This window comes from Bufo bufo, chromosome 3 (assembly GCF_905171765.1).
Source record: "Bufo bufo chromosome 3, aBufBuf1.1, whole genome shotgun sequence".
In the NCBI taxonomy this organism is placed as follows: Eukaryota; Metazoa; Chordata; class Amphibia; order Anura; family Bufonidae; genus Bufo; species Bufo bufo.
The window spans coordinates 705,572,834-705,597,811 of record NC_053391.1 but is presented as its reverse complement, the minus strand read 5'-3'; the positions used below and the strand labels follow the sequence as shown (position 1 = coordinate 705,597,811).

General features: G+C 52.0%; 1 protein-coding gene across 1 annotated transcript in view; it reads left to right on the top strand.

Moving 5' to 3' along the window:
• Nucleotides 1–24,978, top strand: part of RRP8 (ribosomal RNA processing 8) — a 28,475-nt gene that overhangs the window by 2,467 nt on the left and 1,030 nt on the right. Inside the window, exons 2-7 of the mRNA XM_040426761.1 lie at nt 596–704; nt 7,440–7,587; nt 10,567–11,356; nt 16,659–16,788; nt 17,383–17,489; nt 20,803–20,899. Of these exons, the coding sequence (XP_040282695.1) occupies nt 615–704; nt 7,440–7,587; nt 10,567–11,356; nt 16,659–16,788; nt 17,383–17,489; nt 20,803–20,899 (1,362 nt within the window). The 5' untranslated portion in view covers nt 596–614. The remainder of the gene's footprint in view (nt 1–595; nt 705–7,439; nt 7,588–10,566; nt 11,357–16,658; nt 16,789–17,382; nt 17,490–20,802; nt 20,900–24,978) is intronic.

Genomic DNA, 24,978 nt, shown 5'->3' with positions numbered 1-24,978 from the left:
AGCCGAACACAGCGATACGATGTAACTATAATCAGTGTAATATAATACAGCCGCACACAGCGATACAATGTAACTATAATCAGTGTAATATAATACTACAGTCCCACACAGCGATACAATGTAACTGTAATAGTGTAATATAATACAGCCGCACACAGCGATACGATGTAACTATAATCAGTGTAATATAATACAGCCGCACACAGTGATAGTGTAACTATAATCAGTGTAATATAATACAGCCGCACACAGCGATACGATGTAACTATAATCAGTGTAATATAATACAGCCGCACACAGTGATAGTGTAACTATAATCAGTGTAATATAATACTACAGCCGCACACAGCGATACAATGTAACTGTAATAGTGTAATATAATACTACAGCCCCACACAGCGATACAATGTAACTATAATCAGTGTAATATAATACTACAGTCCCACACAGCGATACAATGCTTTTCATCCCAGTTCGTGGTGTTGCTCGCCTCTCCCGGTTGTATGGTGTACTCTCCTCCTCTTCAGGTCATCACACCAGTCCTGGCTACTTCTGTTATAATGTTTCAGCAGACATTCTGTGTCTTACTCTCTAGTGACCGCACAGACGCTGCCATGTTTGAGACGTGTGACTGGAACGATGAGGGTGAAGGTCTGATCCTGAGTCCGGCTGAAAACGAGGAAAAGTCCAGTGCTCAGGAGAAGGTGCGAGGCCCCGACGTGTGTTGCGTCTTCATTATAAGATTATTACAGGCCATGTTGTAGCAGAGGATTGTGAGTAGAGGAAGTTGCAGGTCGGTGGAATATAACCTGACACTAATGTGAGCTCCACCTGAGACTTGGCATCGGTCAGGACTAGGGATGAGCGAACCCGCAGCAGTATCTTAGGGTTCGTACCAAACATTACAGTGTCCGGTAACCTGAACACAGACATTGGTGCGAGATCCGCATTTGTTGTTTGGATTTTAAATAAAGCTTGTTGAAAGATTAGAAATGAATTGATCAGAGCACCGAACAGTTCAGGCTATGAAAAACACTCCAACTAGATAAGCAGACAATGGGCCCCAAAGGCAGGAGGGGGGAGTATAGTTATTTAAAATGTAACTTTTAATAAGGTCAAAAATAGTCAGACTAATAAAACTCACTACATAGATAAGACATACATACACATAGACAACCAAATATGGTGCCTGGCTGGTATAGACAAATTACTGTTCCGTCCGGGGAGACGTGAACAGTCTTACCAGACCCTTTGTAGATAGTGATGGAGGTCCTGGGTACAGGAGGCAGGAAGCGTAACAATCAAGCCATGTGGGGATGGTTGTAGTTGTAGAACCGCGTAGATGGAGCGATAGGAAGTGTCCTGAGTGGCCCTGCCTCAGATGAAGGGGGCTATTATGCTGCTACCTATCTACACGGAGCACTCGCCTTGAGAAAGGCGACCCCGTCCGGTAGCCTGTCCCTATAGTGGACCTCACCCTAAAACTACAGGATAGATGCCAGTGGATGAGATGATGGGAAATGCTTCCGGGGGTCTTCCGACGTGGCACGTTTCTGTCCGTGACTCTTCAGGGAAAGACTGCAGGAAGACAGTAAGTGGAAGGCCACAGGTATCTGGCTTGTGGCTCAATAACACACTGGGGATGAATGAAGCAAGCTAAAAAGCTTGTATTCTGCTATCCTGGTGTCGGATGCAGTAATGCACTGGAGGGATAGTCCTGTGCTTGGCGGTCCGGGGGACACAATGGTCCCAGGCTACAGCAACCCTTCTGGTTTGGGGAAAAAGTGCAGTGAACCAGCCGCAATGTTGTACAACAGTACTGGGTTTTAAATAGTCGCGCCCCAGGTCCTTCGCCCCTCCTCTTCTGTAGCACTATCGCTGCGCAACGCCTACCTGAGGCGCCGCTCAGGCCCGGTCACGTGACCCCCCGCGTCAGAGGACCTGCGCCGAGGCCGCATCAACAGGACAAGGACGGACGTCGTCGGTGACGTCACACGTCAACAGCACCACGTGGGGAGGGCGGGATCGCGAGAGGAGATGGGCGGGATCAAGGATCATCAGCCAATGGTCATATGGTCTGATGATCGTGTGGAGCGCATAGTATATGCGTCTCCCTTGGTAACAACCACAATGGTAAAGCCTTAAATCGGCAACTAGCATTTAGTGCAGGAGTCATAGGCAGGCAAGTAATCAATGCAGCAATTGTTGTCGGAGCGACACCGACAGAATGACATGAGGTCAAAGGTGAATGACAGTGTCACGTTTACACGGACACCATGCATTAGAGGCCAGGCACTGACCTAAGGAGGCGCTCTTCAGGTTAGGGTCGCGCAATACAAAGGCAAGCGCTAATCAGATTAGTTCAAAGGAGCGCTCCATAGGCTAGGATCGCACCTAACAGAAGCAGGTGCCAATCAGGATGTCATGAACCCCTGCAAATGCCACCGTCAGGGTCCAGATGCTAGTAGCCGTCTAGACCAACTAACAAGGGTCAAACTAAACTAGAAACAGACACAGAAAGCCATATGCGCATTACACAGGTAGGTGCTAATCAAAATGATTTTAAGGAAGCACTCTGCTGGCTGAAATCACACATTAGACGGTACAGAGGCTGGCGCTAATCAGGATCTCATGAGCACCTGCGTACGCCGCCATCAGGAACAAGGCGCTAGTGACAATGTAGACCAGCATGACCCCAAGTACGGCCAGGGTATATGCCAGCCTCAATGTGTGCGCAGCGGTGTACAGAGGAGAGGGTGCCCCCCACACACAGTAAGTAGGCGCAGGTTTAGCGCCGTATGCGCTAGTTGAGGTGCCCAGAGCCCTGGGTCAACATCAGAGTAATGACAGTAATGACAGTAACCATGTGGCACAAAGTGGGACCACCAGCTATATGACGATTAAACGCTACCCCGGATGCAGTAGCACCATGGTAGATGAGGCATAACTGTTATCATACTCAAAGAAAACAGGAGAAATTCAATCTCTCGTTCATGCCTAGAGGTGCCTCTGTTTTAAGATTGAAGATCCAGCGTGCTTCGCGTTGGAGGAGGCTCTTGTCCCAGTCCCCCCCTCTTGGAGGGGGTTTTACGAGATCAATGCCCATGAATTTCAGCCGGGCTTTGCCGTTGTGGTCGGTGTGCACATGTTTCGACACCGGGGTGTCCCTCTTGTGTGTCACGTCCCCCATGTGCTCGCCGATCCTCCTCCTAAATTCCCGTATGGTCTTTCCGACGTATTCCAGACCGCACTCACAGAGGATGCGATACACCACACCTCTGGATTTGCAATTAATAAAGTGCGGGATGGAATACGTCTTACCTGTGACCGAGCTGGTGAAGGATTTTGTAGTCATAATGTATTTGCAGGCAACACACCTGCCACACCTATGGCTACCCACCAAATTGGACCGCAGCCATGTTGGCTTTGTACTGATGGATGAAAAATGACTGCGGACGAGTTTATCGCGCAGATTGGTACCTCGTCTGTATGTTATCTGTGGACTATCTGCTAATGTGTCCAAAAGGTCGGGGTCCATTTTCAGGATCCCCCAGTGGCGTCGTAAGATGTCCCTGACCTGACTTGAACCTCTGTCAAAAGTCGTGATGATACGTGACAGTTTGGTTGTAGGAGTGTTCGGCTGTTTCTTAATTAGTAGGGTCGGTCTCTGTCGTGCTAAGGCCACTCTATAGGCGGCTCTTAGGATGTAGTCCGGGTACCCCCTGAGTAGAAATCTGGTCCTTAGGTCGGCTGCCTGCGCCACAAAATCCTTTTTATCCGAACAGTTCCTCCGTAGGCGGAGGTATTGTCCTCTTGGTATCCCTCTCCTGAGTGGGAGAGGGTGACTACTCTCCCATCTCAGGAGAGAGTTTGTCGCATTAGGCTTTCTGTGAATCGAGGTATCCAGTTCACCCCTATCATTCCCGGTAATTTTAATGTCCAGAAATGGTAGACAGGTTGGGTGGGTCTCGAATGTAAACCTCATGCCAATGTTGTTCTGGTTTAAGTGGGATAGGAACGACTCAAATTGAGAGGGGCTCCCGTTCCAGGTGATAAAGATGTCATCTATATATCGCGCCCACAGTCCAATTCTAGATATATCGTCCGGACTCCTATCCCCGAAAACCAGGGTCTCTTCCCACCAGCCCAGGAATAGATTAGCATACGACGGGGCGCAGGGACTCCCCATCGCGGTACCCCTGAGCTGGTGGTAGATCTTATTATCAAAGGAGAAGAAATTCCTGTTCAGGGTGAATTCTAGGATCCGGACGATGAACTGGCTGTGGGCGCGATATTGGCAGCCCCTGGATTTCAGAAAGAATTCAACTGCCGTTAGTCCCAGCTGGTGCGGTATGGAAGAGTATAACGCCTCCACGTCTATGCTTGACAGTAAGCATCCACTCTCAAGGGTAAGACCCTCCAATTGTTTGAGGAGGTCCGTAGTATCCTTGAGATGGGATGGCAACGTGCTTACAAATGGAGCTAAAACACGGTCAATGTAGATTCCCAGGTTTTGATTGAGGTTATCCACCCCTGACACTATCGGCCTTCCTTTCAGTGGGGAGGTCCCCTTGTGGACCTTTGGGAGGCAGTAGAAGGTGGACCTACGGGGGAAGGGAGGTAGCAAAAATGAATACTCTTCCAACGAGATAATGTTAGAGCCCTTGGCCTCATCCAGTATGGATTTGAGTTCACGTTTAAGGGCCAGATTTCTACTCAGGGGGTACCCGGACTACATCCTAAGAGCCGCCTATAGAGTGGCCTTAGCACGACAGAGACCGACCCTACTAATTAAGAAACAGCCGAACACTCCTACAACCAAACTGTCACTTATCATCACGACTTTTGACAGAGGTTCAAGTCAGGTCAGGGACATCTTACGACGCCACTGGGGGATCCTGAAAATGGACCCCGACCTTTTGGACACATTAGCAGATAGTCCACAGATAACATACAGACGAGGTACCAATCTGCGCGATAAACTCGTCCGCAGTCATTTTTCATCCATCAGTACAAAGCCAACATGGCTGCGGTCCAATTTGGTGGGTAGCCATAGGTGTGGCAGGTGTGTTGCCTGCAAATACATTATGACTACAAAATCCTTCACCAGCTCGGTCACAGGTAAGACGTATTCCATCCCGCACTTTATTAATTGCAAATCCAGAGGTGTGGTGTATCGCATCCTCTGTGAGTGCGGTCTGGAATACGTCGGAAAGACCATACGGGAATTTAGGAGGAGGATCGGCGAGCACATGGGGGACGTGACACACAAGAGGGACACCCCGGTGTCGAAACATGTGCACACCGACCACAACGGCAAAGCCCGGCTGAAATTCATGGGCATTGATCTCGTAAAACCCCCTCCAAGAGGGGGGGACTGGGACAAGAGCCTCCTCCAACGCGAAGCACGCTGGATCTTCAATCTTAAAACAGAGGCACCTCTAGGCATGAACGAGAGATTGAATTTCTCCTGTTTTCTTTGAGTATGATAACAGTTATGCCTCATCTACCATGGTGCTACTGCATCCGGGGTAGCGTTTAATCGTCATATAGCTGGTGGTCCCACTTTGTGCCACATGGTTACTGTCATTACTGTCATTACTCTGATGTTGACCCAGGGCTCTGGGCACCTCAACTAGCGCATACGGCGCTAAACCTGCGCCTACTTACTGTGTGTGGGGGGCACCCTCTCCTCTGTACACCGCTGCGCACACATTGAGGCTGGCATATACCCTGGCCGTACTTGGGGTCATGCTGGTCTACATTGTCACTAGCGCCTTGTTCCTGATGGCGGCGTACGCAGGTGCTCATGAGATCCTGATTAGCGCCAGCCTCTGTACCGTCTAATGTGTGATTTCAGCCAGCAGAGTGCTTCCTTAAAATCATTTTGATTAGCACCTACCTGTGTAATGCGCATATGGCTTTCTGTGTCTGTTTCTAGTTTAGTTTGACCCTTGTTAGTTGGTCTAGACGGCTACTAGCATCTGGACCCTGACGGTGGCATTTGCAGGGGTTCATGACATCCTGATTGGCACCTGCTTCTGTTAGGTGCGATCCTAGCCTATGGAGCGCTCCTTTGAACTAATCTGATTAGCGCTTGCCTTTGTATTGCGCGACCCTAACCTGAAGAGCGCCTCCTTAGGTCAGTGCCTGGCCTCTAATGCATGGTGTCCGTGTAAACGTGACACTGTCATTCACCTTTGACCTCATGTCATTCTGTCGGTGTCGCTCCGACAACAATTGCTGCATTGATTACTTGCCTGCCTATGACTCCTGCACTAAATGCTAGTTGCCGATTTAAGGCTTTACCATTGTGGTTGTTACCAAGGGAGACGCATATACTATGCGCTCCACACGATCATCAGACCATATGACCATTGGCTGATGATCCTTGATCCCGCCCATCTCCTCTCGCGATCCCGCCCTCCCCACGTGGTGCTGTTGACGTGTGACGTCACCGACGACGTCCGTCCTTGTCCTGTTGATGCGGCCTCGGCGCAGGTCCTCTGACGCGGGGGTCACGTGACCGGGCCTGAGCGGCGCCTCAGGTAGGCGTTGCGCAGCGATAGTGCTACAGAAGAGGAGGGGCGAAGGACCTGGGGCGCGACTATTTAAAACCCAGTACTGTTGTACAACATTGCGGCTGGTTCACTGCACTTTTTCCCCAAACCAGAAGGGTTGCTGTAGCCTGGGACCATTGTGTCCCCCGGACCGCCAAGCACAGGACTATCCCTCCAGTGCATTACTGCATCCGACACCAGGATAGCAGAATACAAGCTTTTTAGCTTGCTTCATTCATCCCCAGTGTGTTATTGAGCCACAAGCCAGATACCTGTGGCCTTCCACTTACTGTCTTCCTGCAGTCTTTCCCTGAAGAGTCACGGACAGAAACGTGCCACGTCGGAAGACCCCCGGAAGCATTTCCCATCATCTCATCCACTGGCATCTATCCTGTAGTTTTAGGGTGAGGTCCACTATAGGGACAGGCTACCGGACGGGGTCGCCTTTCTCAAGGCGAGTGCTCCGTGTAGATAGGTAGCAGCATAATAGCCCCCTTCATCTGAGGCAGGGCCACTCAGGACACTTCCTATCGCTCCATCTACGCGGTTCTACAACTACAACCATCCCCACATGGCTTGATTGTTACGCTTCCTGCCTCCTGTACCCAGGACCTCCATCACTATCTACAAAGGGTCTGGTAAGACTGTTCACGTCTCCCCGGACGGAACAGTAATTTGTCTATACCTTGTTGAAAGATTGCAGCGGGCACTGGGAAGCCATCACAGTCATGTCTAGTATGGGCTGTGATTGGCCGGTGTACCATGTGACCATGCATATACAGTTGCAAGAAAAAGTATGTGAACCCTTTGGTTTCGGCCGAACCTCGGGGCCACTCACCGCTGGTCAGGAGTATAACTGTCCAGTGTTAATGTCCACAGGGAACATCAAGCAGAAAGAAGCGGCTGAAGAGAAACCGTCAGCTCCAGCAGGTCCTGCGCAGCCTCAATACCCCCAGTACTCTGTACCCCGACCTCCCGCCAGCCCCGGACACCACATCTGTCAAGAGGCGGAAGAAACCCGCACCAGGTCTGATCACATGATCTGCAGTCAGCGAATGATATCTCACCAAGAGTATTTATTACCCTCTGAAAGGAGTAGTACTGTGATGTCACCGTCCTGGTATTAATACTCTGCAGTGTGACTGTATGTGATGTCACCTTCCTCGTATTAATACTCTGCAGGGTGACTGTATGTGATGTCACCGTCCTGGTATTAATACTCTGCAGTGTGACTGTATGTGATGTCACCTTCCTCGTATTAATACTCTGCAGGGTGACTGTATGTGATGTCACCTTCCTCGTATTAATACTCTGCAGGGTCACTGTATGTGATGTCACCGTCCTCGTATCAATACTCTGCAGGGTGACTGTATGTGATGTCACCTTCCTCGTATTAATACTCTGCAGGGTCACTGTATGTGATGTCACCTTCCTCGTATTAATACTCTGCGGGGTGACTGTATGTGATGTCACCGTCCTCGTATCAATACTCTGCAGGGTGACTGTATGTGATGTCACCTTCCTCGTATTAATACTCTGCAGGGTCACTGTATGTGATGTCACCTTCCTCGTATTAATACTCTGCAGGGTCACTGTATGTGATGTCACCGTCCTCATATTAATACTCTGCAGGGTGACTGTGTGTGATGTCACTGCTCTGGTACTAATACTCTGCAGGGTGACTGTGTGTGATGTCACCGTCCTCGTATCAATACTCTGCAGAGTGACTGTGTGATGTCACCTTCCTCGTATTAATACTCTGCAGGGTGACTGTATGTGATGTCACCGTCCTCGTATTAATGCTCTGCAGGGTGACTGTATGTGATGTCACCTTCCTCGTATTAATACTCTGCGGGGTGACTGTATGTGATGTCACCGTCCTCGTATCAATACTCTGCAGAGTGACTGTATGTGATGTCACCGTCCTCGTATTAATGCTCTGCAGGGTGACTGTATGTGATGTCACCTTCCTCGTATTAATACTCTGCAGGGTGACTGTATGTGATGTCACCGTCCTCGTATTAATACTCTGCAGGGTGACTGTATGTGATGTCACTGCTCTGGTACTAATACTCTGCAGGGTGACTGTGTGATGTCACTGTCCTGGTATTAATACTCTGCAGGGTGACTGTGTGTGATGTCACCGTCCTCGTATTAATGCTCTGCAGGGTGACTGTATGTGATGTCACCTTCCTCGTATTAATACTCTGCAGGGTGACTGTATGTGATGTCACCGTCCTCGTATTAATACTCTGCAGGGTGACTGTATGTGATGTCACTGCTCTGGTACTAATACTCTGCAGGGTGACTGTGTGATGTCACTGTCCTGGTATTAATACTCTGCAGGGTGACTGTGTGATGTCACTGCTCTGGTATTAATACTGTGCAGGTTGACTGTGTGTGATGTCACTGTCCTGGTATTAATACTCTGCAGGGTGACTGTGTGTGATGTCACTGTCCTGGTACTAATACTCTGCAGGGTGACTGTGTGTGATGTCACTGTCCTGGTACTAATACTCTGCAGGGTGACTGTGTGTGATGTCACTGTCCTGGTACTAATACTCTGCAGGGTGACTGTGTGTGATGTCACTGTCCTGGTACTAATACTCTGCAGGGTGACTGTATGTGATGTCACTGTCCTGGTACTAATACTCTGCGGGGTGACTGTATGTGATGTCACTGCTCTGGTATTAATACTCTGCAGGGTGACTGTGTGTGATGTCACTGTCCTGGTACTAATACTCTGCAGGGTGACTGTGTGTGATGTCACTGTCCTGGTACTAATACTCTGCAGGGTGACTGTGTGTGATGTCACTGTCCTGGTACTAATACTCTGCAGGGTGACTGTGTGTGATGTCACTGTCCTGGAACTAATACTCTGCAGGGTGACTGTGTGTGATGTCACTGTCCTGGTATTAATACTCTGCAGGGTGACTGTGTGTGATGTCACTGTCCTGGAACTAATACTCTGCGGGGTGACTGTGTGTGATGTCACTGTCCTGGAACTAATACTCTGCAGGGTGACTGTGTGTGATGTCACTGTCCTGGAACTAATACTCTGCAGGGTGACTGTGTGTGATGTCACTGTCCTGGTACTAATACTCTGCAGGGTGACTGTGTGTGATGTCACTGTCCTGGAACTAATACTCTGCGGGGTGACTGTGTGTGATGTCACTGTCCTGGAACTAATACTCTGCAGGGTGACTGTGTGTGATGTCACTGTCCTGGAACTAATACTCTGCAGGGTGACTGTGTGTGATGTCACTGTCCTGGAACTAATACTCTGCGGGGTGACTGTGTGTGATGTCACTGTCCTGGAACTAATACTCTGCAGGGTGACTGTGTGTGATGTCACTGTCCTGGAACTAATACTCTGCAGGGTGACTGTGTGTGATGTCACTGTCCTGGTACTAATACTCTGCAGGGTGACTGTGTGTGATGTCACTGTCCTGGAACTAATACTCTGCGGGGTGACTGTGTGTGATGTCACTGTCCTGGAACTAATACTCTGCAGGGTGACTGTGTGTGATGTCACTGTCCTGGAACTAATACTCTGCAGGGTGACTGTGTGTGATGTCACTGTCCTGGAACTAATACTCTGCGGGGGGACTGTGTGTGATGTCACTGTCCTGGAACTAATACTCTGCGGGGGGACTGTGTGTGATGTCACTGTCCTGGTACTAATACTCTGCAGGGTGACTGTGTGTGATGTCACTGTCCTGGTACTAATACTCTGCAGGGTGACTGTGTGTGATGTCACTGTCCTGGTACTAATACTCTGCAGGGTGACTGTGTGTGATGTCACTGTCCTGGTACTAATACTCTGCAGGGTGACTGTGATCACACTGTTATTTGGGGGTTCTGGACCCCGGTGGGCCGCGGTTTTAAGGTGGGGTTTGCTCTGCCTGTAGACCATAGTGGATCTGATTTCAGCCCATGTGATGCCCGTATTGGGGGTCAGATGTGACCTGTCTGGGGGTACAGTGACCTTCCCTTCTCTCCACAGGTAAGACGGGTATAGAAGGACACCTCCCTGAAGTTGACCCCAGGGCTGAGGAACCCCCACAGTCTGCAGAGAAGCTGAGCCGCCGGCAGTGGAGGAACAAGCTGAAGAATAAGAAGAAGAGTCGGAACAAGTTCAAGGTTGACTCGGGAACATCGGGGCAAAGAACCGCAGAGAACAGGGACACAGCCAGAGATCCGGGAGCCGGGGCCACAGCAGCTCCAGGGGAGGCCCCACCAAAGCAGGGAGACAGAAAAACAAAGTCCCAGAAATCCCAAGGGAAGCAGAATGGAAATGTCCTGGTAGATCGAGCAGAGCAGACCCAACCACCGCCGGGGAGCTCCGCATGGAAACGGCCGAAGGCCGAGCATCTCCGAGCAGCTGAGCCGAGGACGTCAGCATCTGGTGCCCGGGTGACCCCTCAAGAGAGAGCCAGGCTGAAGAAACTGAAGAAGGTGATGCAGTGCCAGGCTGGCAGCAAGGCACCAGAGATCGCCAGTGAGGAGGACCCCCAAAAAGCCTTCAAAGAAGCCGAGCAGCCACCGGAGGCTGATAACAGCGATGCCAGGCAGGACCGGTCAGCAGAGCTGCGCGCTCGTATGGAGCAGAGACTGAAATCTGCGCGCTTCCGCTACATCAACCAGCAGCTGTACACGTCAGACAGCCAGGAGGCCCTCAACCTCTTCCAGCAAGACCCCGATGCCTTCTCCTGCTACCACACTGGCTTCTCCCAGCAGGTCCAGCGCTGGCCAGTCAACCCCATTACCGAGATCATCAAGTACATCAAGAACAGGTCAGTGCGCCCCCATATGGTGACCCCTGGAACAGTCTGCTCCCCCTGCTGGTACTGGCCGGTCAGCCCATCAGTGAGATCATCAGTAACTGGTCAGTGCGCCGCCATATGGTGACTCCTAGGACAGTCTGCTCCCCCTGCTGGTAGTGGCCGGTCAGCCCCATCAGTGAGATCATCAGTAACTGGTCAGTGCGCCCCAATATGGTGACTCCTAGGACAGTCTGCTCCCCCTGCTGGTACTGGCCGGTCAGCCCATCAGTGAGATCATCAGTAACTGGTCAGTGCGCCCCAATATGGTGACTCCTAGGACAGTCTGCTCCCCCTGCTGGTAGTGGTCGGTCAGCCCCATCAGTGAGATCATCAGTAACTGGTCAGTGCACCCCCATATGGTGACTCCTAGGACAGTCATCTCCCCCTGCTGGTACTGGCCGGTCAGCCCCATCAGTGAGATCATCAGTAACTGGTCAGTGCGCCGCCATATGGTGACTCCTAGGACAGTCTGCTCCCCCTGCTGGTACTGGCCGGTCAGCCCCATCAGTGAGATCATCAGTAACTGGTCAGTGCGCCGCCATATGGTGACTCCTAGGACAGTCTGCTCCCCCTGCTGGTACTGGCCGGTCAGCCCCATCACTGAGATCATCAGTAACTGGTCAGTGCGCCCCCATATGGTGACTCCTAGGACAGTCTGCTCGCCCTGCTGGTACTGGCCGGTCAGCCCATCAGTGAGATCATCAGTAACTGGTCAGTGCGCCCCAATATGGTGACTCCTAGGACAGTCTGCTCCCCCTGCTGGTACTGGCCGATCAGCCCCATCACTGAGATCATCAGTAACTGGTCAGTGCGCCCCAATATGGTGACTCCTAGGACAGTCTGCTCCCCCTGCTGGTACTGGCCGATCAGCCCCATCAGTGAGATCATCAGTAACTGGTCAGTGCACCCCCATATGGTGACTCCTAGGACAGTCTGCTCCCCCTGCTGGTAGTGGCCGGTCAGCCCCATCAGTGAGATCATCAGTAACTGGTCAGTGCACCCCAATATGGTGACTCCTAGGACAGTCTGCTCCCCCTGCTGGTACTGGCCGGTCAGCCCCATCAGTGAGATCATCAGTAACTGGTCAGTGCACCCCCATATGGTGACTCCTAGGACAGTCTGCTCCCCCTGCTGGTAGTGGCCGGTCAGCCCCATCAGTGAGATCATCAGTAACTGGTCAGTGCACCCCAATATGGTGACTCCTAGGACAGTCTGCTCCCCCTGCTGGTACTGGCCGGTCAGCCCCATCACTGAGATCATCAGGAACAGGTCAGTGCGCCCCCATATGGTGACTCCTAGGACAGTCTGCTCCCCCTGCTGGTACTGGCCGGTCAGCCCCATCAGTGAGATCATCAAGGACAGGTCAGTGCGCCCCCATATGGTGACTCCTAGGACAGTCTGCTCCCCCTGCTGGTACTGGCCGGTCAGCCCCATCACTGAGATCATCAGTAACAGGTCAGTGCGCCCCCATATGGTGACTCCTAGGACAGTCTGCTCCCCCTGCTGGTACTGGCCGGTCAGCCCCATCACTGAGATCATCAGTAACAGGTCAGTGCGCCCCAATATGGTGACTCCTAGGACAGTCTGCTCCCCCTGCTGGTAGTGGCCGGTCAGCCCCATCAGTGAGATCATCAGTAACTGGTCAGTGCGCCGCCATATGGTGACTCCTAGGACAGTCTGCTCCCCCTGCTGGTACTGGCCGGTCAGCCCCATCAGTGAGATCATCAGTAACTGGTCAGTGCGCCGCCATATGGTGACTCCTAGGACAGTCTGCTCCCCCTGCTGGTACTGGCCGGTCAGCCCCATCACTGAGATCATCAGTAACTGGTCAGTGCGCCCCCATATGGTGACTCCTAGGACAGTCTGCTCGCCCTGCTGGTACTGGCCGGTCAGCCCATCAGTGAGATCATCAGTAACTGGTCAGTGCGCCCCAATATGGTGACTCCTAGGACAGTCTGCTCCCCCTGCTGGTACTGGCCGATCAGCCCCATCACTGAGATCATCAGTAACTGGTCAGTGCGCCCCAATATGGTGACTCCTAGGACAGTCTGCTCCCCCTGCTGGTACTGGCCGATCAGCCCCATCAGTGAGATCATCAGTAACTGGTCAGTGCACCCCCATATGGTGACTCCTAGGACAGTCTGCTCCCCCTGCTGGTAGTGGCCGGTCAGCCCCATCAGTGAGATCATCAGTAACTGGTCAGTGCACCCCAATATGGTGACTCCTAGGACAGTCTGCTCCCCCTGCTGGTACTGGCCGGTCAGCCCCATCAGTGAGATCATCAGTAACTGGTCAGTGCGCCCCCATATGGTGACTCCTAGGACAGTCTGCTCCCCCTGCTGGTAGTGGCCGGTCAGCCCCATCAGTGAGATCATCAGTAACTGGTCAGTGCACCCCAATATGGTGACTCCTAGGACAGTCTGCTCCCCCTGCTGGTACTGGCCGGTCAGCCCCATCACTGAGATCATCAGGAACAGGTCAGTGCGCCCCCATATGGTGACTCCTAGGACAGTCTGCTCCCCCTGCTGGTACTGGCCGGTCAGCCCCATCAGTGAGATCATCAAGGACAGGTCAGTGCGCCCCCATATGGTGACTCCTAGGACAGTCTGCTCCCCCTGCTGGTACTGGCCGGTCAGCCCCATCACTGAGATCATCAGTAACAGGTCAGTGCGCCCCCATATGGTGACTCCTAGGACAGTCTGCTCCCCCTGCTGGTACTGGCCGGTCAGCCCCATCACTGAGATCATCAGTAACTAGTCAGTGCGCCCCCATATGGTGACTCCTAGGACAGTCTGCTCCCCCTGCTGGTAGTGGCCAGTCAGCCCCATCACTGAGATCATCAAGGACAGGTCAGTGCGCCCCCATATGGTGACTCCTAGGACAGTCTGCTCCCCCTGCTGGTAGTGGCCGGTCAGCCCCATCACTGAGATCATCAAGGACAGGTCAGTGCGCCCCCATATGGTGACTCCTAGGACAGTCTGCTCCCCCTGCTGGTAGTGGCCGGTCAGCTCCATCACTGAGATCATCAGTAACTGGTCAGTGTGCCCCCATATGGTGACTCCTAGGACAGTCTGCTCCCCCTGCTGGTAGTGGCCGGTCAGCCCCATCACTGAGATCATCAGTAACTGGTCAGTGCGCCCCCATATGGTGACTCCTAGGACAGTCTGCTCCCCCTGCTGGTACTGGCCGGTCAGCCCCATCACTGAGATCATCAGTAACTGGTCAGTGCACCCCAATATGGTGACTCCTAGGACAGTCTGCTCCCCCTGCTGGTAGTGGCCGGTCAGCCCCATCACTGAGATCATCAGTAACTGGTCAGTGCGCCCCCATATGGTGACTCCTAGGACAGTCTGCTCCCCCTGCTGGTAGTGGCCGGTCAGCTCCATCACTGAGATCATCAGTAACTGGTCAGTGTGCCCCCATATGGTGACTCCTAGGACAGTCTGCTCCCCCTGCTGGTACTGGCCGGTCAGCCCCATCACTGAGATCATCAGTAACTGGTCAGTGCACCCCAATATGGTGACTCCTAGGACAGTCTGCTCCCCCTGCTGCTACTGGCCGGTCAGCCCCATCAGTGAGATCATCAGTAACAGGTCAGTGCACCCCCATATGGTGACTCCTAGGACAGTCTGCTCCCCCTGCTGGTAGTGGCCGGTCAGCCCCATCAGTGAGATCATCAGTAACAGGTCAGTGCACCCCCATATGGTGACTCCTAGGACAGTCTGCTCCCCCTGCTGGTAGTGGCCGGTCAGCCCCATCAGTGAGATCATCAGGAACAGGTCAGTGCGCCCCCATATGGTGACTCCTAGGACAGTCTGCTCCCCCTGCTGGTAGTGGCCGGTCAGCCCCATCACTGAGATCATCAGTAACTGGTCAGTGAGCCCCCATATGGTGACTCCTAGGACAGTCTGCTCGCCCTGCTGGTAGTGGCCGGTCAGCCCCATCACTGAGATCATCAGGAACAGGTCAGTGCACCCCCATATGGTGACTCCTAGGACAGTCTGCTCCCCCTGCTGCTACTGGCCGGTCAGCCCCATCACTGAGATCATCAGTAACTAGTCAGTGCGCCCCCATATGGTGACTCCTAGGACAGTCTGCTCCCCCTGCTGGTAGTGGCCAGTCAGCCCCATCACTGAGATCATCAAGGACAGGTCAGTGCGCCCCCATATGGTGACTCCTAGGACAGTCTGCTCCCCCTGCTGGTAGTGGCCGGTCAGCCCCATCACTGAGATCATCAAGGACAGGTCAGTGCGCCCCCATATGGTGACTCCTAGGACAGTCTGCTCCCCCTGCTGGTAGTGGCCGGTCAGCCCCATCACTGAGATCATCAGGAACAGGTCAGTGCGCCCCAATATGGTGACTCCTAGGACAGTCTGCTCCCCCTGCTGGTAGTGGCCGGTCAGCCCCATCACTGAGATCATCAGTAACTGGTCAGTGCGCCCCCATATGGTGACTCCTAGGACAGTCTGCTCCCCCTGCTGGTAGTGGCCGGTCAGCTCCATCACTGAGATCATCAGTAACTGGTCAGTGTGCCCCCATATGGTGACTCCTAGGACAGTCTGCTCCCCCTGCTGGTACTGGCCGGTCAGCCCCATCACTGAGATCATCAGTAACTGGTCAGTGCACCCCAATATGGTGACTCCTAGGACAGTCTGCTCCCCCTGCTGCTACTGGCCGGTCAGCCCCATCAGTGAGATCATCAGTAACAGGTCAGTGCACCCCCATATGGTGACTCCTAGGACAGTCTGCTCCCCCTGCTGGTAGTGGCCGGTCAGCCCCATCAGTGAGATCATCAGTAACAGGTCAGTGCACCCCCATATGGTGACTCCTAGGACAGTCTGCTCCCCCTGCTGGTAGTGGCCGGTCAGCCCCATCAGTGAGATCATCAGGAACAGGTCAGTGCGCCCCCATATGGTGACTCCTAGGACAGTCTGCTCCCCCTGCTGGTAGTGGCCGGTCAGCCCCATCACTGAGATCATCAGTAACTGGTCAGTGAGCCCCCATATGGTGACTCCTAGGACAGTCTGCTCGCCCTGCTGGTAGTGGCCGGTCAGCCCCATCACTGAGATCATCAGGAACAGGTCAGTGCGCCCCCATATGGTGACTCCTAGGACAGTCTGCTGCATCTAAAGCTTCTTGTGTCGGGGATCACAGGCTCCTGCATGTGTCCTGCTTGGTTCGTTGGCCTCTTCTTAGGTTTCGGTTGTCATTAGTGGAGCCGCCTTGTTCGTATTGACCTCTGACCCTGCTGTTGTGGTCATATGTCTTCTAGGCCGTCCTCTCTGGTGGTCGCTGATTTCGGCTGTGGAGACGCCCTCCTGGCACGCAGCGTTCGGAACAAGGTTCATTCCTTTGACCTGGTGGCCCTGAACGATCATGTGACGGTGTGTGACATGGCCAAGGTAAGTGCATGTAGGTGCCTCCCAGGTGTGTGTCGCTCAGTGAGACATCTGTGGGGCGTCTGACCTCTGTTAGGGCTAGTCTCTATGGTTGGGGCATGCATCTTTGCTGCATTTTATGATGGTCCTATGGTCGAGGAGGTCTCCATGGTCGGAGGCAGTCTTTAGGGTGCATTCACGCGTCCGATCACAAAAACACGGACACCGGCAATCTGCGTTACGCATTTTGTGGACCGCACATCACCAGCACTTAATAGATTATGCCTATTCTTGTCCAAATTGCGGAAAATAATAGGACATGTTCTATTTTTTTCGGGAACGGAATTGCGGACCCAGAAGTGCGGGTCCGTAATTCCGTATCCGGGCAGCACATCGTGCGGCCCCATAGAAATGAATGGGTCCGCAATTCCGTATCTGGGCAGCACATCGTGCGGCCCCATAGAAATGAATGGGTCCGCAATTCCGTTCCACAAAATGCGGAACGAAATTGCGGACAGGTAAATGGGGCCTTATGGTCAAGGTGGTCTCTATGGTCTGGGGCAGCCTGTGACTGTCTCTCCGGTGGGGGATGGTTTCTGACGCTCTCTCTGCTCGCAGGTGCCTCTCGCGGGCAGCTCGGTGGATGTCGCCGTCTTCTGTCTGTCTCTGATGGGGAAGAATCTCAGTGATTTTCTGCAGGAGGCGAATCGCATCTTAAAGCCGGGGTGAGTGATGTCATCGGTCAGGTAGAGTGTTACTCATTGCTGCACTCTCTCTTACGTTCTGTGACTCCTCTTCCTGACTCAGTTGGGTTGGGGGTTATTTATTGCCACATTGTCTCTGGCACGTTTTGGCGCACTCCGCCTGCAGTCTGGAAATCAGGCTCGGTGTATGGGTGCGACCCTCCGTTCTGGACACTGCTCGGCCTGCAGGAGAGCATGGCATTACACTGATTTATAATGCTGTGTGTCTCTGCCTGACCTTACTGCTACAGGATCAGTGACATAAAGCTGTGTGTCTCTGCCTGACCTTACTGCTACACGATCCGTGACATAAAGCTGTGTGTCTCTGCCTGACCTTACTGCTACACGATCCGTGACATAAAGCTTTGTGTCTCTGCCTGACCTTACTGCTACAGGATCCGTGACATAAAGCTGTGTGTCTCTGCCTGACCTTACTGCTACAGGATCCGTGACATAAAGCTTTGTGTCTCTGCCTGACCTTACTGCTACAGGATCCGTGACATAAAGCTGTGTGTCTCTGCCTGACCTTACTGCTACACGATCTGTGACATAAAGCTGTGTGTCTCTGTCTGACCTTACTGCTACAGGATCAGTGACATAAAGCTGTGTGTCTCTGCCTGACCTTACTGCTACACGATCCGTGACATAAAGCTGTGTGTCTCTGTCTGACCTTACTGCTACAGGATCCGTGGCATAAAGCTGTGTGTCTCTGCCTGACCTTACTGCTACACGATCAGTGACATAAAGCTTTGTGTCTCTGCCTGACCTTACTGCTACAGGATCCGTGACATAAAGCTGTGTGTCTCTGCCTGACCTTACTGCTACAGGATCCGTGACATAAAGCTGTGTGTCTCTGCCTGACCTTACTGCTACAGGATCCGTGACATAAAGCTGTGTGTCTCTGCCTGACCTTACTGCTACAGGATCCGTGACATAAAGCTGTGTGTCTCTGCCTGACCTTACTGCTACAGGATCCGTGACATAAAGCTGTGTGTCTCTGCCTGACCTTACTGCTACACGATCTGTGACATAAAGCTGTGTGTCTCTGCCTGACCTTACTGCTACAGGATCAGTGACATAAAGCTGTGTGTCTCTGCCTGACCTTACTGCTACACGATCCGTGACATAAAGCTGTGTGTCTCTGCCTGACCTTACTGCTACAGGATCCGTGACATAAAGCTGTGTGTCTCTGCCTGACCTTACTGCTACAGGATCCGTGACATAAAGCTGTGTGTCTCTGCCTGACCTTACTGCTACACGATCTGTGACATAAAGCTGTGTGTCTCTGCCTGACCTTACTGCTACAGGATCAGTGACATAAAGCTGTGTGTCTCTGCCTGACCTTACTGCTACACGATCCGTGACATAAAGCTGTGTGTCTCTGTCTGACCTTACTGCTACAGGATCCGTGGCATAAAGCTGTGTGTCTCTGCCTGACCTTACTGCTACACGATCAGTGACATAAAGCTTTGTGTCTCTGCCTGACCTTACTGCTATAGGATCCGTGACATAAAGCTGTGTGTCTCTGCCTGACCTTACTGCTACAGGATCCGTGACATAAAGCTGTGTGTCTCTGCCTGACCTTACTGCTACAGGATCCGTGACATAAAGCTGTGTGTCTCTGCCTGACCTTACTGCTACAGGATCCGTGACATAAAGCTGTGTGTCTCTGCCTGACCTTACTGCTACAGGATCCGTGACATAAAGCTGTGTGTCTCTGCCTGACCTTACTGCTACAGGATCCGTGACATAAAGCTGTGTGTCTCTGCCTGACCTTACTGCTACAGGATCCGTGACATAAAGTTGTGTGTCTCTGCCTGACCTTACTGCTACACGATCAGTGACATAAAGCTGTGTGTCTCTGCCTGACCTTACTGCTACACGATCAGTGACATAAAGCTGTGTGTCTCTGCCTGACCTTACTGCTACAGGATCCGTGGCATAAAGCTGTGTGTCTCTGCCTGACCTTACTGCTACACGATCAGTGACATAAAGCTTTGTGTCTCTGCCTGACCTTACTGCTACAGGATCCGTGACATAAAGCTGTGTGTCTCTGCCTGACCTTACTGCTACACGATCAGTGACATAAAGCTTTGTGTCTCTGCCTGACCTTACTGCTACAGGATCCGTGACATAAAGCTGTGTGTCTCTGCCTGACCTTACTGCTACAGGATCCGTGACATAAAGCTGTGTGTCTCTGCCTGACCTTACTGCTACACGATCAGTGACATAAAGCTGTGTGTCTCTGCCTGACCTTACTGCTACACGATCAGTGACATAAAGCTTTGTGTCTCTGCCTGACCTTACTGCTACAGGATCCGTGACATAAAGCTGTGTGTCTCTGCCTGACCTTACTGCTACACGATCAGTGACATAAAGCTGTGTGTCTCTGCCTGACCTTACTGCTACAGGATCAGTGACATAAAGCTTTGTGTCTCTGCCTGACCTTACTGCTACAGGATCCGTGACATAAAGCTGTGTGTCTCTGCCTGACCTTACTGCTACAGGATCTGTGACATAAAGCTGTGTGTCTCTGCCTGACCTTACTGCTACAGGATCTGTGACATAAAGCTGTGTGTCTCTGCCTGACCTTACTGCTACAGGATCCGTGACATAAAGCTGTGTGTCTCTGCCTGACCTTACTGCTACAGGATCCGTGACATAAAGCTGTGTGTCTCTGCCTGACCTTACTGCTACAGGATCCGTGACATAAAGCTGTGTGTCTCTGCCTGACCTTACTGCTACAGGATCCGTGACATAAAGCTGTAAGGTCAGGCAGAGACACACAGCTTTATGTTGAGTGTTACTTTTTGCCACAGTCTCTTACTCTTTCTTTTTTTTTTTTGTGGGGTGTTAACTTGTTGCCGCAGTCTCTTACTCTCTCTCTTCGTGTTGTGTTGCCGCAGTCTCTTATGCTCTCTCTTCGTGTTGTGTTTCCGCAGTCTCTTACGCTCTATATTCTTCTCAGTGGGGTGTTACTTGTTTCCGCAGTCTCTTACGCTCTATATTCTTCTCAGTGGGGTGTTACTTGTTTCCGCAGTCTCTTACCCTCTATCTTCTTCTCAGTGGGGTGTTACTTGTTGTTGCAGTCTCTTACTCTCTCTCTTCGTGTTGTGTTGCCGCAGTCTCTTATGCTCTCTCTTCTTCTCAGTGGGGTGTTACTTGTTTCCGCAGTCTCTTACGCTCTCTCTTCTCAGTGGGGTGTTACTTGTTTCCGCAGTCTCTTACGCTCTATCTTCTTCTCAGTGGGGTGTTACTTGTTTCCGCAGTCTCTTACGCTCTATATTCTTCTCAGTGGGGTGTTACTTGTGGCCGAGGTGAGCAGTCGTTTTGATGACATCAGGCCGTTCCTCAACGCAATGTCACAGTTGGGCTTCAAGAGCATCAATAAAGTAAGATACAACCTAACAGCATCTTTACTAGAGGGCGGCGCAAGTAATGTCAGCACTGGATGGAGTAATGATCCCTTTACTAGAGGGCGGCGCAAGTAATGTCAGCACTGGATGGAGTAATGATCCCTTTACTAGAGGGCGGCGCAAGTAATGTCAGCACTGGATGGAGTAATGATCCCTTTACTAGAGGGCAGAGCGAGTGATGTCAGCACTGGGTGCAGTAATGATCCCTTTACTAGAGGGCAGAGCGAGTGATGTCAGCACTGGGTGCAGTAATGATCCCTTTACTAGAGGGCAGAGCGAGTGATGTCAGCACTGGGTGCAGTAATGATCCCTTTACTAGAGGACTGAGCGAGTGATGTCAGCACTGGGTGCAGTAATGATCCCTTTACTAGAGGGCAGAGCGAGTGATGTCAGCACTGGGGGCAGTAATGATCCCTTTACTAGAGGGCAGAGCGAGTGATGTCAGCACTGGGTGGAGTAATGATCCCTTTACTAGAGGGCAGAGCGAGTGATGTCAGCACTGGGTGCAATAATGATCCCTTTACTAGAGGGCAGAGCGAGTGATGTCAGCACTGGGTGCAGTAATGATCCCTTTACTAGAGGGCAGAGCGAGTGATGTCAGCACTGGGTGCAGTAATGATCCCTTTACTAGAGGGCTGAATGAGTGATGTCAGCACTGGGTGCAGTAATGATCCCTTTACTAGAGGGCAGAGCGAGTGATGTCAGCACTGGGTGCAGTAATGATCCCTTTACTAGAGGGCTGAATGAGTGATGTCAGCACTGGATGGAGTAATGATCCCTTTACTAGAGGGCAGAGCGAGTGATGTCAGCACTGGGTGCAGTAATGATCCCTTTACTAGAGGGCTGAATGAGTGATGTCAGCACTGGGTGCAGTAATGATCCCTTTACTAGAGGGCAGAGCGAGTGATGTCAGCACTGGGTGCAGTAATGATCCCTTTACTAGAGGGCAGAGCGAGTGATGTCAGCACTGGGTGCAGTAATGATCCCTTTACTAGAGGGCAGAGCGAGTGATGTCAGCACTGGGTGCAGTAATGATCCCTTTACTAGAGGGCAGAGCGAGTGATGTCAGCACTGGGTGCAGTAATGATCCCTTTACTAGAGGGCAGAGCGAGTGATGTCAGCACTGGGTGCAGTAATGATCCCTTTACTAGAGGGCAGAGCGAGTGATGTCAGCACTGGGTGCAGTAATGATCCCTTTACTAGAGGGCAGAGCGAGTGATGTCAGCACTGGGTGCAGTAATGATCCCTTTACTAGAGGGCAGAGCGAGTGATGTCAGCACTGGGTGCAGTAATGATCCCTTTACTAGAGGGCAGAGCGAGTGATGTCAGCACTGGGTGCAGTAATGATCCCTTTACTAGAGGGCAGAGCGAGTGATGTCAGCACTGGGTGCAGTAATGATCCCTTTACTAGAGGGCTGAATGAGTGATGTCAGCACTGGGTGCAGTAATGATCCCTTTACTAGAGGGCAGAGCGAGTGATGTCAGCACTGGGTGGAGTAATGATCCCTTTACTAGAGGGCAGAGCGAGTGATGTCAGCACTGGGTGCAGTAATGATCCCTTTACTAGAGGGCTGAATGAGTGATGTCAGCACTGGGTGCAGTAATGATCCCTTTACTAGAGGGCAGAGCGAGTGATGTCAGCACTGGGTGCAGTAATGATCCCTTTACTAGAGGGCAGAGCGAGTGATGTCAGCACTGGATGGAGTAATGATCCCTTTACTAGAGGGCTGAATGAGTGATGTCAGCACTGGATGGAGTAATGATCCCTTTACTAGAGGGCTGAATGAGTGATGTCAGCACTGTGTGCAGTAATGATCCCTTTACTAGAGGGCAGAGCGAGTGATGTCAGCACTGGGTGCAGTAATGATCCCTTTACTAGAGGGCTGAATGAGTGATGTCAGCACTGGGTGCAGTAATGATCCCTTTACTAGAGGGCAGAGCGAGTGATGTCAGCACTGGGTGCAGTAATGATCCCTTTACTAGAGGGCAGAGCGAGTGATGTCAGCACTGGGTGCAGTAATGATCCCTTTACTAGAGGGCAGAGCGAGTGATGTCAGCACTGGGTGCAGTAATGATCCCTTTACTAGAGGGCTGAATGAGTGATGTCAGCACTGGGTGGAGTAATGATCCCTTTACTAGAGGGCAGAGCGAGTGATGTCAGCACTGGGTGCAGTAATGATCCCTTTACTAGAGGGCAGAGCGAGTGATGTCAGCACTGGGTGCAGTAATGATCCCTTTACTAGAGGGCTGAATGAGTGATGTCAGCACTGGGTGCAGTAATGATCCCTTTACTAGAGGGCTGAATGAGTGATGTCAGCACTGGGTGCAGTAATGATCCCTTTACTAGAGGGCAGAGCGAGTGATGTCAGCACTGGGTGCAGTAATGATCCCTTTACTAGAGGGCTGAATGAGTGATGTCAGCACTGGGTGCAGTAATGATCCCTTTACTAGAGGGCAGAGCGAGTGATGTCAGCACTGGGTGGAGTAATGATCCCTTTACTAGAGGGCAGAGCGAGTGATGTCAGCACTGGGTGCAGTAATGATCCCTTTACTAGAGGGCAGAGCGAGTGATGTCCGCACTGGGTGCAGTAATGATCCCTTTACTAGAGGGCAGAGCGAGTGATGTCAGCACTGGGTGCAGTAATGATCCCTTTACTAGAGGGCAGAGCGAGTGATGTCAGCACTGGGTGCAGTAATGATCCCTTTACTAGAGGGCAGAGCGAGTGATGTCAGCACTGGGTGCAGTAATGATCCCTTTACAAGAGGGCAGAGCGAGTGATGTCAGCACTGGGTGCAGTAATGATCCCTTTACTAGAGGGCAGAGCGAGTGATGTCAGCACTGGATGGAGTAATGATCCCTTTACTAGAGGGCAGAGCGAGTGATGTCAGCACTGGGGGCAGTAATGATCCCTTTACAAGAGGGCAGAGCGAGTGATGTCAGCACTGGGTGCAGTAATGATCCCTTTACTAGAGGGCAGAGCGAGTGATGTCAGCACTGGATGGAGTAATGATCCCTTTACTAGAGGGCAGAGCGAGTGATGTCAGCACTGGGTGCAGTAATGATCCCTTTACTAGAGGGCAGAGCGAGTGATGTCAGCACTGGGTGCAGTAATGATCCCTTTACTAGAGGGCAGAGCGAGTGATGTCAGCACTGGGTGCAGTAATGATCCCTTTACTAGAGGGCAGAGCGAGTGATGTCAGCACTGGGTGCAGTAATGATCCCTTTACTAGAGGGCAGAGCGAGTGATGTCAGCACTGGGTGCAGTAATGATCCCTTTACTAGAGGGCAGAGCGAGTGATGTCAGCACTGGGTGCAGTAATGATCCCTTTACTAGAGGGCTGAATGAGTGATGTCAGCACTGGGTGCAGTAATGATCCCTTTACTAGAGGGCAGAGCGAGTGATGTCAGCACTGGGTGGAGTAATGATCCCTTTACTAGAGGACTGAGCGAGTGATGTCAGCACTGGGTGCAGTAATGATCCCTTTACTAGAGGGCAGAGCGAGTGATGTCCGCACTGGGTGCAGTAATGATCCCTTTACTAGAGGGCAGAGCGAGTGATGTCAGCACTGGGTGCAGTAATGATCCCTTTACTAGAGGGCAGAGCGAGTGATGTCAGCACTGGGTGCAGTAATGATCCCTTTACTAGAGGGCAGAGCGAGTGATGTCAGCACTGGGTGCAGTAATGATCCCTTTACTAGAGGGCTGAATGAGTGATGTCAGCACTGGGTGCAGTAATGATCCCTTTACTAGAGGGCAGAGCGAGTGATGTCAGCACTGGGTGCAGTAATGATCCCTTTACTAGAGGGCAGAGCGAGTGATGTCAGCACTGGGTGCAGTAATGATCCCTTTACTAGAGGGCAGAGCGAGTGATGTCAGCACTGGGTGCAGTAATGATCCCTTTACTAGAGGGCAGAGCGAGTGATGTCAGCACTGGGTGCAGTAATGATCCCTTTACTAGAGGGCAGAGCGAGTGATGTCAGCACTGGGTGCAGTAATGATCCCTTTACTAGAGGGCAGAGCGAGTGATGTCAGCACTGGGTGCAGTAATGATCCC